Below are 17648 nucleotides of genomic sequence, written 5' to 3'. Positions count from 1 at the left end.
GCAGTTTAAAAAAAATACTGATCAGAATAACCACAGAATTTGTTTAAAAAATACATTTTGTACGTATATGATAGATTCTGTTTAGAAGAATGTGTAACTTTCCTCTGTTGCTGGTACCTGGCAGATCTGTGGAAACAAACTGCCACATATCTAGTGTACGGAACCACAGATAAAAGAAAGAAGATTGTTGTGGGTTCTTGACAAACAAATTCCCTACGTGAATTAAGTAATATGACTCTCATGTAGAAATATGAATTATCTCACACTTAGCAAAATCTGATGAGAAGCATGAAAAGATAAACATCGCACAATGCTCCACTTAGGCAAGGCTATACATTCTTTTTTTAATGTTTTGGTTTTATGCAAAGAAAGTCCCAAACTGGCAAAAACACATTTTTGTGAAAATCACAATAAAATCATTTGTGATAATTTTGTATTTTAAAATGCTCCATATCAAGAATTAACACTACAAAGAAATCAAAACACACCATAGAACTCTCCTGACTATTATATTGCAATAAAACACAGGAGCACTTTACCTTTTCTTCAGAATGGGAACATCTGTTGTTTTTCCTTATGTTCTACTCATGTAAATTTTTCTTGTAAATTCAATTTAAATTATTCATTCATTTCAGAGAATTACAAATGCTAGCTAAAAGACTGAATTTCCATAGAGCTTAAATATGGTTTTCAAAGCTCATATCCAGTATGCACATCACCAAGCAGATTACAGCTAGTACATCAATGGTGGGTAGGGATGTGAAATACTACAAGAAGGCCCCTGTAAGATGGACTTTCCTTGCTGACACCACCTTTCAGGCAGTGTGCTTCTTGGACAGTAATTTTCACTTACGGAATCCCACCTTGCACAGCTCTAGGTTATTCTTTTTAGTTTTTTTAAATACATCTGCTTTGTGCCAGGCTGGGATGCACCTTGTACCAGATAAGCAGACTGACCACAACCCAGGGGAAAAAGAGTCCTCCACTATCCCATTTTTTTTATATATTTTTTTCCATTTTTGTCTACCACACAAGGACAAAGAGAACTCACATGAACATGTCTATGACAGTCTTATCATAGCATGAGAATAAGTGGCTAAGTGAGGACTGGGGAATGCTTAAGCCACACCATTGCAAAATAAGAAATGACAGTCTCAGGCACAGTAAAACACTAAAACCACTAAAGGACAAATCCTAACCTACATGCTGACAGAAGGATCTCCATGAAAACTGTAAGGCTGCAGTTTCACAAAGAAAGAAACAGCCCAACAGCTCCCTGCGTACAGATTCAGCATTATCACACCTCCACTCCCTCTGCCTCCTCCTCTGCCTCTCTTCCTTTGGCTACCAGTCATCTCCTTTAGGCTTCATACTTCTCTGATCCTACTCAACTCATTAACCCAGCAGAAAAACTTCCATTTGTATCGGCTGGTGGAGAAACTGAGTTAGCTGATTACAAAGTAAGAAACAGAAAAAGGACCTTCCCTTTCCCATTGCAGTGAGACACCAGATAAGCTCACTGTCTCGTGGAAATCACATTAGGAAATTGAGAATAACTCTCACAGAGGCTAACACCATCATTTGAATGCATCATCCTCTTCTCCGAGTGGAACATACACATCATCTAGCTTTGACTAACCCACAGTTTCCAAACAAAGAAACAGGAAATACAGCCCTACTTAGGCCTCCCCATGGAATTATATTAACAGAATAAAACTATGCTAGGTACACCATTCCTACCTGTAAACACAGGGAGAAAGAAAAAAATGATACATCACATGCACCACTAGTGTCCTTTGTGATAGCCTTAGCAATTCTCAGATGCTACAATAACAAAACCCACAAGAATTTATACAGGATAGATTAACCATCCTGCCCCCCAACCTTTCTACTTCAATTCAAGATGGAGAGGAACAAAAATTACTTGAAAAGTCATTCTATGTATGATATTGACAAGAAACCGAGCGTGGGTATTTCAAGCTAAAAAATATAATTGTTCTGCTCCTATCTTATTTAGAGAAGTGCTACTGATGGAACTTTCTAGATAAGCATGTATGCATACAGTTATCCACACTTGCAAACTATCTGTGCATCTCAGGAAGTTGTCTTGCTGCAGCACACAGATTCTGTACACAGGTGTACCAAAAAAACCCCAAAAAAACAGAAGTGTGCAGAAACAAGAATTCGATCTTCCCCCTGACATATACTAAACACCAACAAATATTTTACAGTGATGAGCATGGCAAACCTTTACTTACAAAAACAAATGACAACAAGTGAAGTAATTGCTTAGCTGGGAAGTAAAAGCTATATAATGACAATTCCCTTGATTGTACGTTTTGTAAGTGAAAGTGAGCAAAGCAATTTGCTCAACCAGACAGCTCTCTGAAGACCACTATAGGCCCAAAAGGCACAGCTGAACAGCTAGTTACTTACTGGAAATACTGCTAGGTTTTCTTTAGCTTCATTTCTGTGGGGCAAACTTTGGCCAAGAAAGATTTTGCTGTATAACTTTAAGATGGACACAGTAAGATCTTCTAGTCTTCCATGGGAGGGTCTCCTGAAGCTTTGGGTGTACTAAAACTTATTTTCTCTTGTAACTTTGGTTTTTACTTATCAGTCTGTACATTTTAATATTCAAAGTTTCTTAAATATGTCTCAAAATGTATGTACCTCTCCCATTTGCTGCTCAATAATTTGATGGGCCAGTTCCTCTATGGTTGCCATGATCTTTAATCACCAGAATTTCCTGTCAAAAAAAAGAAAGAAGATGCTTAACATCTCTAATAGTAAACGTATCTTGGGGAAAATATATTCCAGGTAAGTAAAGCACATTCCTAGTTGTATGAAGGTGACATCCCTGCAGAATTTAAAGCTTAATTATACTATAAATTAATAATTTATTTTCTATTTGCAAACTTCTGTGTCTTTAAACTCAACTCACAGAGATGTGTTTTTCCCCTGCTGCTTTCACAAAGAGCAACAAAATAATAAGCTCCTTGTGGGAATATAAGTGTCTAATTGGCCCTGACATCAGCGGAGACATAATTAACATCTTAAAAACTGGAATTTTGTTGATGCAAAGCAGGGGCAAAAAACATAACTTCTTCTGAATGCATACTAATCCTTTAGTATAACAGGAGCGCTTGAAGGTCAATTTTGTAATTTGTGTGAGGCCCTACTTGGGAGGCAAAAAATATTTATTCCTAAAAACAGATTTGGTTTGCCATCAATACTGTAGTTACAGTGTAAGAAGTCCGAATCTTCATGAGAAGAATTCTGTATGATTTTACAGACACTGCTTTAAAGCAGGATTAAGTATTCAGATGTATGCCTTGTTTATTTGTTTGGGTATCTATACAGAAATATTTGCCAGGCAGTCTGTAAAAGGAACAGACACAAATTCACTATACTTCCTTTTCTGACAAAAGCTGTAATAAGAACACTGTCTTACACAAACCTGTATACAAATACAGGACTGTACTCTTACATTAAAGGATTTGTCTATATGCACAATTTACTTTGCTTCAAATATGCAGTATACTTGGGTTATACAGCTTTCTCATTGCAGACAGAAGGATAAAGGTGTTTAATACCAACATACATACTGCTATAGGAAGATATGAATAAATGGTGCCAGTATAAAGGATTTTTTACACAACATAGAAGATTTATTTATTTTATGTGCAGGAATAGTGTTGTTTAATCATATAAAAAGTGTTGATGAAAGTTGTTATATATGTAGAAAAACTGTATATATAGCAAATAAAATCAATTGATTTTCACTCTTTTACTTTCCTAGAACTTCTAGGAACTGTCTCCTACCCCAGTGATCTCTAACCTTTCTCAATCAATTTTGCAAATAAAAATGTAAATCATTTTGAAGTCCTATCTGCTCTTATAATTGGAAAAAGAGGTATCTTTTGACTAAGGCAAGAACCACAGTCTTTGGAAGTGGATGATGTGGACGGGAAGAGTACAGAAACATTTGGTCCCTGTAGACAATTCTTACTCTCCCACTAGCATACTGCATTGTTAGTTAAATTAAAACAAAAGATGACAGACATTCACAAAAAACATGAGTGAAGCTTATGTTGAAAAGTATTCTCTCCTTAGAAGATCTAACAAGCATCAGCATCTTTGCAGTAGTACTCTGTTAACCCACTTCTGCATACTGCGAGCTGCAGCACAATCACTATTGAAACATTTTCAAGTCAGCTAGCACAATGTATCAGAAGTCTTCTTTTACATAAAATTCTAGCAACAAAATATTGCACTGCTTATGCACATTGTACCAGAAATTAGTACTACTAAAAAAAAGAAAAAAGTCTTAAAAGCATATTAGAGAACCAATGAGTAAGAAAGACACATCTGGGTAGGACGGATGGACTGTTTGCAGAGTTATTTCAGAGGACGAATTTACTGTTTTGTGACAATTTGACATACCAGAACTGTTATGCATATGACAATTATTTTGCCAAAAATTAAATAAAAAATTAAGAGCAAATAAAAATCTGAAATTCTGATTTCATAGCTGACCCTGGTTTGAGTGGGGGTTTGGAATTGACACTTCCTGAGGCCTGTTCCTGCCTGCAATATTCTACAATTCAAAAACATACTAATTTCTTAGGTATGGGAACAATAAGAGTTGATTGCAATTAGGAAAAAAAAACTCAATATATTTTGAAAGCAGTTTGGTTTGAACATTAATTATTCCGCCTTAACTAAGTGAAGAATCTTTTGACTACCTTGGTGGAGGTCCACTGTGCAGGTGTTTTCAAGGACACAATACAAGATTACCTCCTTTTAAAGTTTTATTCCACTGAGTGTCTAGTTTAAATAGCTATGCACAAGAAAGCTTATCTTGAACAGTTTAAACCAATTTTATCCACCAATAGTAATTACAAAGGTTAAGTACAAGTGGCAAATACATTTTCCCCTATGTTAGCCTTTTGAGATCATTAACATTTCAACAAGATCAGTAACATTTTCTGTTCTACAATCATTGTCTATAGCATTCTCTGCATTGTTTTCCTGAAGGAAACTTGACTACATCAATATCATTTTCCCATCAGAAAAGCTAGGTCTACAATTCTTCCCGTAATAAAGCATGATTTATGACATTCTCAATTTTTGTCACATCTACCAACAGAGCCTACGGTTACTTTAAGTTTTCTTAATGCTTTTCTGTAGCTCTTCGTGTTTTGGCCTGCAGAATTTGCATGTTCTAACAAGAATACTGAATACTAATTACTGCTACAGCTGATGTACCAAATCAGCAGCACATGGAAATCAACAACACTGCAGAGTGAATGGAAAAGCTTAATTTATTGTTTGTCTTGTAAAAAACCTGTAGTCATAATGAACTTGCACAGGAAGCAATATCTGGAAAATATATTTTACAGAAATTGACTCAGACAGTAAGAAAAAAAACCCTACCTATTGTATCTGTGGCACTTCAAAATTATAACTAAAAATTCTCTGTCATACAATTACTTTAAGTTAAATTAGCAACACATTAATATTTTTGTCACTAACTGAGTAAATTTAAAATGGAGAGATCTGTTATCTCCAAGCCTCCACGATTACCTTGTCCACCGCCTTGACAAGGTGGAAAGGTCTTTTCTTTATAATGTCGCAGACTCATTACTGGCCTCTGCAAATCCTTTTTGTCACCAAAAGGGCTAGCCCTAACTACCTCTTGGCCTGAGCTTCCTGCCTCCCCCTGGTGCCAGCACCGGTACATCTGTGACCTCACAGCCAACAACAAAGTTTTATTTTATTCTGTGTTAGTTTGCAGCCCAATGAATGACTTGACTTGTTACATTACCATACAAATGCTACTCCTGCACCAGTGGTGGAGTGAAATTGTAGGGTCACCGTTTTCCACAGCAAGAGAATTTACATCCACTTAAGCCATCCGAAGTCTCCCATATTTTCCCACAGCTCTATAAACTGTTGTGAGATGAGCCTTGGAGTTTTTATTTTTCGATCCTATGGATGAACCTGGTGAAGAAACAAGAAACAGAGGATGAAAAGAAGCAACATACATCCCCAAGGACAAAAAAGGCAACACTTAGGATGGTGAAGTGGTCTAGCAGAGACTCCTAGTACATAAGTTACATAAAGTACTGTAGGATCAGGAGACTGACAGAGATCTACCTTCTTGCCCCACTCCTTTTTTCTAGCAAGGATAATACTTCATAATCATGAGAACTGTAATAGTCAAAGCTGCTTAAAAACAAGGCAAGGAAAGCACTGCATTTATAAAGTTTCAGAGGTGAGTTTATTTACAGCTAACCCTCTTATTCTGCCAGTGAAATACTCTTTTGCATAGACTTTTTTTAAAACCTCTTAGTAGATGTTATTCCCCCAGTTAGTGGATACTGACCTTTTAAGTCCCAACACAGAACTAAACGGTGGCTCATCTTTGCTCGGAACCTAAGTTTTGTTCCACATTTTTGCAGCTTCAGTGTTACTTCTTAATGCAAGTATTTGCTGGGTTTACTCTACAGCCACAGAATCATACAGTGTTAAGGGCTGTCTGCCCTGGAACACATACATGCAGAAAAGTTCTATTTTATAAAGTCTGAAATTACCAAATTAAAAAATAAAGTGCTCTTTTTTTAAAGTGCTCATTTTGTGTGTTGCAAACTTCAGTTGACCATGCTCACTACTTTCATATGCATAGAAGAAATACTCTTTAAGATTCTGGGCAACTGAATCAAACATGATGCAGCACTGCTAAAAGTGGTGAGAAGTCTGTCATCTTGGTTCAAAGGAGAATGTAAGTATTAAAGCACTGTAATATCTTTATCAAATGATCATCAATTATTCAATGTTGTAGGAGCTATTTTTCACTCTGTACAATACAAAGTGAACAAAATTTTATTCTCTTCACTCACTGATATCCTTAAAATCAACTTTAATGTTGGACTTTACAGTTGAATACCGACTAGAACCATAAGCTTATCCCTCATGTGTCAGGACTGCAACTGCCTCAAGAAACTCTGCAATCTCCTCCCCTCACCTGAGAGGTCTGGCTGCCAGTGCCCACGGCCAGCCCTAAGATGGAGCCCCCTCGAGCAGCCCTGGACCAACTGCTGGGGAACTGCTCTGGCATGAGCCAGACTGGTGAGAAGCCTCACGTAGCCTCCCCACTTGGCTTGGAGACTGCACCTAACCTCATACCCTGGGTCCGTGTATGAGCCGTGCTGCAGGTAGGCAAGCACCTCGATGATCCTCACCCACAGCCTCAGCCTCCCAGCTTTACCCCCACCCAGCTGTACCCCCGCAGACCTGCCTCGCGATCCCTGATCTGTAACTGACTCCAGTCGCTGCCACCGTCCCCTGCTCACCTCGTGCTGGTGGTGCTGAAGGGCTCTGTCCGTGTTGGTGACAGCATGACCCTGCCTGTCCCACTGTCCCCCTCAGCTCCCAGCTCACCTCATGTAGCTACAGTCATAGTGTCCTTCTCTTTTCAGATTTTTGAAGTAACTGGAATTTCTCCATTTACTTTGTTCTCACCTTAACAAGGCGACCTGAATTTAATCAATTTTTGACTTGTCTTACTTGTTATTTTTAAATTATGATTGCTTCCTCCATCGACTTCCATAAAGTTTGCTGAAGCACTCACAGGGCAGACTCCTGAGTAAACCACAAACTGGAGTTCTTCCATGAACTCGAGTCTGAAATTTCTCACAGTCCAATGTGTCCAAAAAGTCCAATGTGCAGGAATTATTTAAAATGAAATACATGCCACTGTTGAGGACACACAAAAAATCATTAACTTGGCAAAGAATTTGAGGTCATTCCTAGTACACATTAGTATATTCTGCACCTCTGTAGCATAGCTTCTCTTAAGTACGATTCACCTGCCACCATTTGGCCGGCCAAATACAGGAAAGCTCAGCTGGGAGAACATTCTCTCCCAGAAAGATAAATGGATCTGATTTCTAACAAGGAAGTTTATCAGATACCAAAACCAGAACTGGTATGCTCAATCTGCATGGCCAAATAACTCTGAGGATATTCAGAGTTTTCTGATAATCTCAAGACTCGGGAAAATAAATGGCTCTGCAACAGAAAGTCCAGGGAAGCTGACACCCAGAAAAAACTGTGCTTTCATGGCCAATATAACGTTCTATAGGCTGACAAGCAGACTGACCTGCTGTATCAGGTTTAAGTGGCAGGGTTTTGGTAGTGTGGGGCTGCACGGGTGGCCTCTGTGAGCAGAGCCCAGCAGCTGCCCCATGTCACATAAGAACCAGCTTCAGGTGGCTCCAAAAGTGAACCACCAATGGCCAAAGCTGAGCCAGTGAGCCATGCTGGTTGCACCTCTGACAGCAGATTTAACAAAAGGGAAAAAATGCTGTGCTACAGCAGCTGAGAGAGAGAGGAGTGAGAAGCAGCCCTGCAGACCCCAAGGTCAGTGCAGCAGGAGGGCAGGAGGTGCTCCAGGCACGCAGCAGCAGTTCCCCTGCGGCCTGTGGAGAGGCCCCTGGTGGAGCAGGCTGTCCCCCTGCAGCCCAGGGGTCCCACATGGAGCAGATCTCCACGCTGCAGCCCCTGGAGGAGCCCCCGGTGGAGCAGGTGGATGTGGCCTGGAGGAGGCTGCGGCCCATGGAGAGCCCCCGCAGGAGCAGGCCCCGGGCCGGAGCTGCAGCCCGTGGAGAGGAGCCCATGCAGGAGCAGGGGATAGGGAGGAAGGTATTTTTAGTTTGCTTTAGTTCTCAGTGCTCCAGTATGTTTTGCTTATGACAATAACCGGTGAGTGATCTCCCTGTCCTTATCTTCACCCATGAGCTTTCTTCATATTTTCTTCGCCTGTGTTTTTGAGGGGGGGGGGGGAGGTAGAGAGTGGTGCTGTGGTCTTAGCCACCTACTGATGTTAAACCACCACACCTGCATGCTCTGAAAAAACAGCTTAATTACTGAGCTATGTATATGCAAAATGTTATATACTTGTGAGGAGAACTCCCACTAGTGTTAGAGGCTGTATTTAACATAAGAGGTGTTGACTGTATCCTGAAAAAGACGTCTTCGGGGTAGCACACTCTTTGGGAGGGTGGTAGGAGTTCGTATCAATTTCTCTTTGTTGACTGAGTTCCAAGAAGAGAACATTTGAAGTACTTGATAAGCAAAGGTGATGATTTGGTGTGGATGTCTCTATTTAAAGTTTTGTCACCTCAGATAACGTGAAGCATGGACTTTATGTTTTTGGCCATACTGTCAAATACTCACCAACAGCATGGCGAGAATTTGCACCAGTTATGACAGAATTCTGTACTGGGGCTAACACCTGTCTGTAACAGGATCCCTCTCTTGTGAGCAAGATGAAAGGCTGTAAGAGAGTAGTATTTTTACATTATTAATTCAGTGTTATCAAACAGAGCTAATAAAATATTGAAAATATTCAGCTCTCCCAAATCCAGAAGTGGCCACAGACTTCCTTTATTCCTGGCACTATAAGCAACATAAGTATACTCTGTTTTACTCTTAAGAGCAGGGGAAGAGGTTCTCTTAAAGAGATTCTGTCTTGACGGGTTATTTTGGCAGGAATTCTAAATTGCAGATGATAAAAAAGTAGGAAGTAATTTGGAACAGAATTGTGTTATGCAATCACAACCACCACGATGTACTCAACTGTAGCAATACAGTCTAAATGCCCTAAAAATGAGCAAAATTGAAGAAAAGCCAAGGGACAGTGGTTAAGAAAATCCTTTGACAAACTGTTTAAAAACCAAACTGCTTTAAAGGTGATGATTTTTAAACAAAAACCTAATGAAATTACAATGGAGTCTATGAGCCTGACTAGATTACTATTCCCTACACAACTGATGATACTACCTTTCCCCACTCAGAATTTTAATGGTCCAGAAGATTTTATTTGTGATGTGATTCTTCAGAACAAAGAAAGAGAAATCTGTGTTTACAAGAGTTTTCAAACACAGCTTTTTCTAGACTTCAAGAATGTCATCTCTCCATTCAAAACTTTCAAGAAGGTTTTTCTCAACAACTATAATCTTTAGAGAATGACTTGCAAATGGTACAGCTCTCAGAAAAAAAGAAAAATCAAAAAAGCCTAACAAACACTTAAGTGTCCATAATTATGGGTCTCAACCACCACATGAGGACAGCTTTTAAGAACGTTGGTTTTAATATTAATGCTTCCTCGTACACTGTTATAGTGCATCTCAAAAAAAAAAACAAACTCATCCATATATTTTTTTACCTACAAGTGATTATAAATATTGCAAAAATAAGAAGGAAACTCATCTTGAAACTACATAAATTCTTGATTAGAGTCATGAATTCACCAGCTGTGAGCTTGAAGTATACATCTTACATACATCTGTCATGGTTTTGGTTGGGATAGGGTTAATTTTCTTCATAGATACTCACAGAGCACTGTGTTCTGGATTTTTGATGAAAACAGTGGTGATAACACACAGATGGTTTCAGCTGTTGCAGAGCAGTGCTCGCACAGAGCCAAGGCCGGTCCTGCTCCTCGCGCTGCCCTGCCAGCGAGGGGCTGGGGGAGCACCAGGAGCTGGGAGGGGACACAGCCAGGACAGCTGGCCCAGGCTGACCAGAGGGATGTCCCACACCGTGTGGCGCCATGCTCAGCAATAAAGCTGGGGTAAAGAAGGAGGAAGGGGCGACGCTGGGAGTGATGGCGTTTGTCTTCCCAAGGAACTGCTCTGTGTGACGAGCCCTGCTTTCCTGCAAGTGGCTGAGCACCTGCCTGCCGATGGGAAGCAGCGAATGCGTTCCTTGGTTTGCTTTGCTTGTGCACGGCTTCTGCTTTACCCACTAAGCTGTCCTTGTCTCAACTTGTGAGTTCTCACACTTTTAGCTTGCTGATTCTCTCCCCCATCCCACCTGGGGACAGCAAGCGAGCGGCTGTGTGGGGCTGAGCTGCTTGCCGGGGCTAAACCGCAACAGTCCTTCTTGGCACCCAATGTGGGCCCCAAAGGGTTTGAGATGACCGACAGACTTGATTTCAGTGTGGAGTGTGCTAGATCAAATTCATATATGTTATAGCTGTTTAGCTGCTAACTGGCAGACTCCTGTGCTTGCTATGGGGCATGCCTGCCTTCCTGTATGCCAGAATCCAGTGCTTATTAGTGGCTGCTTTCGCTTCTACCATTTGCTCTGCTCCTTATCATTTTGCTTTGCTGTGCTAGGAACATTTTGATAACAGCTACAGCCATGAGCCTGGGCTGGCCCACGGCCAGAACATCGCTGCTGTTCCTGCGCTGCTGTAGTGGACAGGCTGCAACTCCAGACTGAACTCGAGTCAGAGGGACTGTGACCTGTGAATGAATTCACATGGGAGTACGTACACCCTGAAGCATCTGTGGCCACAGGTAAGTCCACTCTAGAGCAAAGTACACCTTGAAGCATCTGTGGCCATGGAGAAGTCCATGCTGCAGCAGGTACACCTTGTGGTCTCCATGTCTGTGAACAAGGCCATGCCGCAGTACCTCGAAGCGTCTGTGGCCATGAATAAGACCACAACACAGCAGCTGTCTGAAGGGGCTGTGGGCAATGGAAAAGGCCGCACCAGAGCAGGTACACCTTGTGTGACCTGTGTGATTGTGGCTGTGGATCAGACCATGCAGCAGCAGATACACCTCTGAAGAGGCTGTGGCCCACTAATTAGTCCACACTAGAACAGGTACAGCTCGAAGAATCCGTGGCCATGGATAAGTCCACAACACAGTAGCTAAACCTCTGAAGGGCCTGAGGCTCACAGGTAAGGCCGTGCTGCAGCAGGTACACCTCTAAGGGACTGTGGCCGATGGACAAGCCCAGGCTGCAACAGGGGCAAGGGAAGGAGTTCATTGCAATGCTAAACGCTGTGGCCTGGTCCAAGAGGACAAGGGGTGAAGACTGTGATGGCCTTTAAACCGTTGTAACCCCTGATTTGAGTTGCATGTTGCAGGAAACGCTGTAGCAGGAACCCCTTGCTGCTAGCCAAGCCAGGGGCAAGAGAAGGACTTCACTGCAACGTTAAACCCTGTAGCCTGGTCTGAAGGGATGAGGGGTGGAGACTGTGATGGATATACCCTTAAATTGTTGTAACCCACGATTTGAGTTGCATCCCCCATCCCACCTGGGGAGAGAGAGCAAGCGGCTGTGTGGGGCTGAGCTGCCTGCTGGGGCTAAACTATAACAACATCCCCAACCTGTTGAGACGCAGAAATAAAAGCTTTTAAATTACTCATCCAGTGATTCTGTGCTGCTAGTTAAATCATCCCGCAGCTCAGATGCATACTTCTGCAGTAGGAAACAAAAAGAATGACCTCTAGAATCAAGAGGTGTGTGTTTTAGAGTTGCTTTGCAGCTAGTTAGTTCCTTTAAACCAAATGCTACTGTTCTCAGAGTTGCTACGTAAAATTGAGTTTGCTTAGACTATTAATCTGTTGTTCCCTCAGCTCACACTACTGCTTAAATAGAAATTTTAATAGCCGTGTCCTTCTTGTTGCAACTGTATTTCTAGTAGCAATAGAAAAATTCTCAATAGAGGTTGGCTCTTGACAACTTAGAGCAGATGACAGCCTTGAAATGTATGTAGGTAATCAGTAAAAATATCAAGTAAACCACCTTTGACATGTAGTGGTTATAATCCATACACAGAGATCAGTTGCTAGAAAACGTTACATGAAAATACGACAGCTACAATTGCAACAGCATGAGGTGAGTGCATACATGTGCATATATATTTTTTGTATTCTGGGGGGTTAGGTGGGATTACTGAGGTGACAATTTCTTGGCGTACCTTCACAATTATAAAAAATCTTCAACACACTAAGTGGGTTCATTTCTAGATACATTTCAAAATAGTGCGAAGTGATGACTTACATCATGAAAGAGCTATGAAATCATTTTTTTAATTAGTATTTACAACTATAATTTATGCATTGGTAAAGTATATTGAGTTTTTCTGCATTTTCATGCACTTATAAGAACTCAACAATTTGAAGCCTCTTTTGATGCAACCATCATCCTCTTGAACTTGTTCTTTTAGAAAACCTGTCACTTGAGCAAGAAGAATGGTTTATTAGCTGTTAACATTTTTATGTTGACATTTTGCCATTCAAAGCCATTGCTAAATAAGAAGAAAAACACAAATGAGTTTTCCAGCATGAAGCACCATCCTTCTGGTAAAGCCTTATTTACTTATTTCATTGCAAATTCAGTTTCTGAGAGTATTGAGCTTGTGATTGTATGTTTTTGAGGGTATACTGCAGAATTGTCAAGTGCTTGATTTATAAATGCTACATCAATTACGGAAAATCTGTGAAACTAATTGCTTTGAGTTGCAAATTATAAAGTTCCAAAGCTCAAAGTTAAAGACAGTCCTATCACAGGAGTAAGTGTACTGGTGCATTTATGTTGTTGTAACACTGCATTTTTAAACTTTTGTGCTAGAAACAAGCCTGTAAACAATCAAAGACTGTCTAAAATGGATAAATGTCACTATATCCCTACAGGGATTTTTTTTTTTAAACTGTGACTTAAGACTGACAATGTACGTGAGGCCTGATCTGTGAAGTTACATTGATAACGAAGGTACAATCTTATTCTGGCTCCACTTCAGCAGGTGGAATGTCTTTGTGTACACAAGAACAACCTGCAGATTAGTCTTCCTTAGTCATCAGTATCTCAGTCCTACTACAGCTCTTGCCAGTAAAGCACTGATTCAAATTCTCAGAAGCAAGTGACCAGTCTTGAAACACTTTAACAGCTCTTATAAGCAGACACAGCATAGCTTGGAATGCCCTAGTGAATTAATCCTCCATCTCATCTCCTCACTCCAAGCGTACATGTGGATGAGCCACTTCTGAATTCACTGAATGACCAAAGAGTAATGCATTTTCCTGAAGTTTGTGTTAAAACACCATGCAGCAAACAGCAATGCTTAGCTGTACCTTGCCCATCTGTGTATTATAGGTGGGATGAGAGCTAGGAGTACTTCGTCAGGAGTTGCACTGATGTCCTTGATTATGTATCACAGCTCTTCAGAACGGAAACTGAATTTTGGACTGAGGAGCTGGACGTTAAGAAAAAAAATGTGATTTGCAAGTGTCACCCTCAACTACATCCTACAATATAAGCTAATGAAAATCAGGTTCCTCCCTCACTTACCTGATGTGACATAAGCCAAGCTATGGCTCACATTGGTGTACAACCTCCTCCACTGCAAACATCCTTTGTAATCAGCGTGATCTTTAATTACATACAATGTAAAAGTGATACATTTTACAGGATTATTCCCTTATGTTTGCTTTTTTTTTTAATGTGAAATTAAGGAGTATTTTTGAGAATTTACAGATTAATCAATGCTTGTATTTTGATACCATTTTAAGTTGTGTAATTATTTAGCAATGGGTGTTTTGGGGTTGGTTTCTGTTTTGTGTTGTCAACCCTCCTCCCCCCTTCAACTTAGCGATCCTAACCACAAGGGACCTAACTGACCAATCCAGTACCTTTAACAACTGTACTCTGTGCTGAAATGTGTTATCTTAAATCACCTCCAATGAACTACGTGACTTTATTCTGAAGAGCATACTAGCAAAAAGTCCACAAGCTTCAGTGCTTAAATTATGAGCTGTCAGGCCCCATTTAATGTCACAGCACGACTGAAAATTGCTAGCTGAAACCCATTCCTACCCCATTGCCCCACTTTTGCTTTATTTAATCTTTCTTGTGCTTACACACTGGTATACACCTAATGCTCTGAGCAGTCAGTTTAAAAAACTGGACTGTCTAGAAGCCTCTTATTTGTGGAGTCAGGGTATAGTTTCAAAGGCAGTTTGAACAGAATTACAGCTCTCCCAGGGGAAACGGTCCTGACCAAGCTCTGGTGTTGCTGACTGTGATAAGGCAGTTCAACTCATTAAAAAGACAGAAAAATAGCAGAAGAGCACCAAACATCTGTTACGCAAGCACACTGAACTAATTTAGTTTGCAATCGGATTCGTTCCACAGCAGGCAAGAGAACACGTGGTTAGTAGTCAGGAGAGGGAGAAAAAAGGAAGATGAGGAAGGAGGAAGAACTCCCTTCCCACTTCCGGTGGCAGAGCGCTGTTGATTCAGTTCATCTGCACCGTGAAACTGTACCCTTTGGTTTTGGCCTGCTCGGCTGTCCGACGCAGCTCACTGGGGCATCAGACACACGCCATTCCCAGCCCTGCAAAGCTGCAAGACTACCTCTTTGATCAGTAACCACCTGGCAGGCTGTGCATCTTGACACTGGAGACAGGGGAGTCGGGACAGGTCACGGAGAAGCAGCTACCGACAAGTTCTAAGCTGAAGTTGGGTCAGATGTGAAGCGCTTTGTACTTCATCTTTCGCTTACCTAAGGTACCTATGTTATACTTCACATCAGGTGTGCACAATCGCTCTTTAGAGATCCCTGCAAGCAACTGAACAGAAAAAATGCTTTAGCTGTTTTTCCTTTTATTATATAAACTCACAAGTTTAGCACAGTTTTCATCCTTTTGAAAGCTTTCCTGGAATTGCTCCAGCCAACAAATCCAAGGGGCTGAACTGATTCATGTAAAACAACAAGTATTCTAAACTCAGAGCTATCCAAAACTGGGACATGTTCTTTAAGGACTTTAATACAAATATTAATTTTCCAGTACTGAAGATTCAAAATAGGTCTCTCAGTCTGAGATTCGATCTTCAGTAACTGGAAATAAAATCCAGGGTGTTTTCATCTAATATAAATCCTCCTGATTTCAAAAATACTTTCTTCCATTCCCATCCAAATTATGCCACACGCTTTCAAAGCACACATCAGGCAGCATATGAGAAATGTTTTTTATTATTCAGATAGAAAAGGAAGTTGATTCAAATAATTGACACGTTCTTGATTGAGAGTGTTTTGCAAAGGGAACGAGACAGATCAAGATTAACTAGTATCTGGATAAAGTTTGGTTTAAGACAGCTTTAGGAAAGAAATATAAATGTGATGAGCAACCTAACTAGGAGAGATGAGATCCGGGATTCTAAGAGATTAGAGAACACACCAAAAAAAGCTGCAAATACTTTTGGAATCCTCTTTAAAACGCCTTTCTCAATTAAATACATCCAAAAGTGAACTGCAAACTCTAATAGCATTAGTCAAAGAGGGGGAAGGAGTAGAGCCAAGACTCCCGCCAATACATCAAACACTAAGAAAAGCTGCTTGCAAACACCCACCGATTACTTTTTACCTCATTCATATCTCCTTCTGAACATTCTTGCAAAAGTTACGTTCTTTACTCACCGATTCAACTAGTGAGTCAATAGCTGAATATTGCAATTACTGCTTCATTGCTCTACCAGGTTCCCTTTTTCACATCAGACTTAGGATTCTTGCCTTCATTTTTCAGAACCTTCAAGGTATAAGAGAAATGGTAAGAAATGCTTTGCCCCACGACCATTTATTTAAATAACTTCTCTGCTGAAGCTCCCAAATGACCTCTTATAACTTCCTACAGATCTAGCATTACGATTGGAGACACAGTCTAAAACTCCCTGAAACAAATACGTAACCTTCCTTCACTTTTCCTTAAAGGAAATGCGTTGCTTAAGGAAAACTGATATTTAGACTGTCAACATGACTAGATCACTGCCTCTCTTCAATGCCCTCTATTTTTTTTCTTTTTCTACTCTTGTACCCTCAGTCTATGATGATCTGTCTGCACATTTTGTCATTAGTAGTAAATTTCTGAGGCCAGGGACAAATCATTTGCTTAAGGGTAGATAACCAACACAGGAAGACTCTTCATCTAGGCACAGAGTAACACAAGTATTAGCAGCTGTACTTACACTGATTAGATCTACCTTACATGTAAAACCCTTGCATTTGTTTTTGAAGTTATTTCTCTAGTGCTTGACAATATTTTCCATATCATTAAAACGGAAGAGGGAAGCACTTCCAAAGATCTAGGAAACTAACCCCACGGAGAGATAATATATCCAACTATTTTCTTTTTAAAATCTCAGTCCACCAGCCCCATTTATTGAAGCCTCTAAAAGCAGGCATTTTGACAGAAGACAGGCATCAGACCACTTTTCTACTAGTTACATGGCATTTATTGCATCTCTCTAATCTTCAGACTCACAAATGAAATGCAACTTTAATCTCTTTCTGTGTATATCCTACAAAAATGTTATTACTTTATGTCCCTAGTAAATGAGCTGGCAAGCCTTCCTGGCAGGAGGAATCAAAATTATTTTTGAATACATCACTGTCTTCAGTGTCAGCCCAAACTTGTCAGCACTGAAGCTGGCATCACAACGCATGGTTTTCCATCACTACTTTAGGTAAGTACTCCATGAACCACGGTGTCGGTGGAAGATGTTCATTATCTTGCACTAAAACTCAACCACTCTTCTCCACTTCCTCAGCTTGTGTGCGCCGTGGTTTCCTCAATGTTCTAGTCAAAATAACTCAGGAAAGAATTATTTAAACTGCTTGCTTTTGGCTTACTCCTACAAAAATGGATAGGAAACACTCCCATGAGACCAGCCAGCAGATCTGACGGCCTCTAATCCCTCTGCTGGTACAGCTACACCCAGAAGACATCAAAGGGTAACTCATATCCTTCTCCTGGGACAAAAGTTACATGACCTTAATTATCTTA

At 40.5% G+C, this 17648-nt stretch overlaps 1 protein-coding gene across 17 annotated transcripts in view; it reads right to left on the bottom strand.

Annotated features, from left to right (window-relative positions):
- Positions 1 to 17648, bottom strand: part of NR2C1 (nuclear receptor subfamily 2 group C member 1) — a 51455-nt gene that overhangs the window by 28776 nt on the left and 5031 nt on the right. For 3 of the 17 annotated variants that reach the window (XM_040557174.1, XM_040557203.1, XM_040557213.1), the window contains exons 1-4: positions 9244 to 9343; positions 7573 to 7761; positions 5831 to 6006; positions 2674 to 2749 (exon numbers count right to left, since the gene is read on the bottom strand). In XM_040557174.1, coding sequence (XP_040413108.1) covers positions 2674 to 2727 — 54 coding nt within the window. In that variant the 5' untranslated portion in view covers positions 2728 to 2749; positions 5831 to 6006; positions 7573 to 7761; positions 9244 to 9343. Of the gene's footprint in view, positions 1 to 2436; positions 2620 to 2673; positions 2753 to 5830; positions 6007 to 6391; positions 6550 to 7572; positions 7762 to 9243; positions 9344 to 13940; positions 14063 to 14157; positions 14239 to 15370; positions 15438 to 16285; positions 16395 to 17648 lie in introns of those variants that run through there. The other 14 variants (XM_040557146.1, XM_040557091.1, XM_040557113.1 and 11 more) reach the window with 14 other exon arrangements.

Source organism: Cygnus olor, chromosome 1 (assembly GCF_009769625.2).
Source record: "Cygnus olor isolate bCygOlo1 chromosome 1, bCygOlo1.pri.v2, whole genome shotgun sequence".
In the NCBI taxonomy this organism is placed as follows: domain Eukaryota; kingdom Metazoa; phylum Chordata; class Aves; order Anseriformes; family Anatidae; genus Cygnus; species Cygnus olor.
This window is presented reverse-complemented; position numbering and strand designations above follow the sequence as displayed.